This window comes from Panicum virgatum, chromosome 1K, assembly GCF_016808335.1.
Source record: "Panicum virgatum strain AP13 chromosome 1K, P.virgatum_v5, whole genome shotgun sequence".
Lineage (NCBI taxonomy): Eukaryota > Viridiplantae > Streptophyta > Magnoliopsida > Poales > Poaceae > Panicum > Panicum virgatum.
This window is the reverse complement of record NC_053136.1, coordinates 15,216,651-15,219,250: the sequence shown is the minus strand read 5'-3', so window position 1 is coordinate 15,219,250 and position 2,600 is coordinate 15,216,651. Positions and strand designations below refer to the sequence as shown.

The 2,600-nt window shown below is 54.6% G+C and overlaps 1 protein-coding gene across 1 annotated transcript; it reads left to right on the top strand.

Moving 5' to 3' along the window:
* Nucleotides 1-931: 931 nt before the first annotated feature.
* Nucleotides 932-2,193, top strand: LOC120696848 (sarcoplasmic reticulum histidine-rich calcium-binding protein-like). The gene has a single exon (XM_039979866.1). It carries the CDS (start codon nt 977-979, stop codon nt 1,883-1,885), a length of 909 nt encoding a protein of 302 aa, XP_039835800.1. The 5' UTR covers nt 932-976; the 3' UTR covers nt 1,886-2,193.
* Nucleotides 2,194-2,600: the final 407 nt, after the last annotated feature.

Sequence of the window (2,600 nt, the reverse complement as noted above, 5' to 3'; positions counted from 1 at the left end):
ACGTATGTTGTATGGAGAGAGCAGTAGTACGTACGTAGCTAATAGGCGTTGCTTAATTAGCTTGCCTAATTATCCTAGCCAATGCAAATCGACCATGCATGTTGCGCCAACGCACGAATTAAGTAGACACGAGCCTCCATCCATCGGCGCTGACGTCACTGCATACGCAATTCAACTACCGGACAAGCAAATTTGCGCGGTAGATCAGAGCGCCTTTCAACAGTCGGTGGACTTGATGGCTACATCAGAGCCGCTATACAAATATAGTATATTAAATTAAAAAAAACAAATATATAGTATACATATACATACATGTACACACATCTGCTGATGTATATATGTGTGCTTGTCGTATTAACTACTATGTACTATAGCGTGTAGCATTTGAACACAAGTCAGAGCAATCAAGCGTGCCTTCGTTTCGAAGCAAGCAAGGTAACATGTCACTCATGCAGCACTGAGAGTTGGAATATAAAATTTCTTCTGTCACGATCGAGCTAAGTCGGTCGTTTGAGTTGATACCGGCGGCCGTCTCCAATTTAGTACTTTTAACTTTTTTTTTGATCAAATTTAGTACTTTTAACTAGCAGTGTTTGCAACATGCATTCCTCCGTCGAAAATTCAAAATAAATGTTCGTTTAGAAAATTTGAGATATATTACTAGTATATTCATGTGACGGGGGGTATATATGCAAGGCTTATCTTTAATACACCATTCATGTAAAGAAAATACGAGAATTTTGCCGCTAGCAATCCAGCTCGTAGGAGCAGAACTGACACCATGCATGACAGAGCAGGAATAAGCAGCCATTATCAGTTCTAGCCTTCCACTAATCGGTTTGACTTTTCCGCGCGGCGCCACATGACTTCACAACAAGCAGGGCCCCACAGGCGCCCATGTGGGTCCCACAACTTGCCTTTTACAAATACCCGTTCCCACCCCGGGCCTTCCGTCGCCGTCGTCACTGCTCCCACCATGGCCCGCCGCCTGTCGTCCACCGCCGCGCTCCTCCTCCTGCTCCTCTCCCTCCTCACCGTCGCGCATTGCCGCCCCATCGAAGCTGACCCCGCCACTGACGCCGCCGGATCAGCCGGAGACGACGGGAACGGTCCGCCCAACCCCACGCTCCCCTCCGACACGGTCCTCCCGGCGGAGCAGCAGCCGCACGGGTTCCTCCGCCTGCCGTCCCACCGGCTCCGCCGCCACCACCCGTGCAGCCGCGGCCTCTTCCACCGCCACCTCTGGTGGGCACGCCACCACGGCACCTCCGCGGAGGACGCGCCGCGCCGGTTCCACGGCCGCCACGGCGAGGCTGCTCTGAGCCACCTGATGATCGCCTCGCCCGCCGGCGAGACCGGGGAGGCGAAGTCCGTGGCCGAGCCGGACCCGGACCGCTCGCTCCCCGACGGTGACGACGGCGAGGGGGAGGTGGCCGCCGGCAGGGAGCCGTACTCGTTCCCCGACGCCGACGGCGGCGCCCATGACCATGAGGAGGCAGCGGCAGCGCGCGAGGGCGAGGCCGGCACGGCGGTCAGGGCGTGGAGGAAGGAGATGCAGCGGAGGTGGCAGCGGCTCCACCGCCACCACGACGACGAGGAGGAGGAAGTCGAAGCCGCGGGGGGCTTGAAGCGGTTCCGCCACGCCGATGATGAGCACGAGGACGAGAGCGACAGCGAGGACGAGGAGGTGGAGGAGCTGGTCCGGCGGTTCCGGAAGGCGATCATGCGGAGGAGGTCGTCATCCGGCCACGGCCGCCGCTTCGACCACCACCACCACTACGGCCACCACCGCCACGCCGGGGAGGCCGCCGGGAAGGCAGACGCCGCACAGGAGGAGGGCGGCGTGGTGTCGTGGATCAAGGACCTCATCATGAACCGGTTCTAGCAGCAGTGAAGCATTTTGTCGATTGGTCTTGGATCTCCGTCGTCCTCACGGTTTCGTCGGTGTCATACTACTGTATTTGTTATCTACAGTGTGTCTAGTTACGTACTATTGTGTGTCATTGTGTAGAACCTGCTTGTTGCGTGCAAGTGTATTGTCATATTGTGCATGCATGTGTGCTTGTCATGAGCAGGATGTGGCTCGTTTTTTGTGATATCTCGTCTAGTTTGATCCCAAATGGTGCAAACTCGGTCTGACTGACAGATCTCTGCTAATAGATGTTCGCTTGACAAGCGGAACATTATCGAGAACCTAGGCCCTTGTTCTTACTCTTGCGTTTGTGTGTAGCTGCATACTCACTGTCACTACTGCTACTACTACAGATTCAGTCTTTTGTCCCGGTTCCAAACTGGCTTTTGTCCCGGTTTTGGAACCGGGACAAGGCTTTCGGGACAAAAGCCTCGAGGCTTTTTGTCCCGGGTGGAAGAACCGGGACAAAAGGTGTCCGACGTTAAAAATTTTTTTCACACCACGAGATTCGATCTCAAGACCTCTTGCCTAGCGCATGGTTTTCTTGCCAACTCACCTAAGTAGTACACGTGACTCAGTATAGAATAACTTCCTTTTGAACTATCACGTGGAGGGGACTTTTGTCCGGGTTGGTAACACCAACCGGGACAAAAGGGGCATTTTGTCCGGGTTGGTAACACCATCCGGG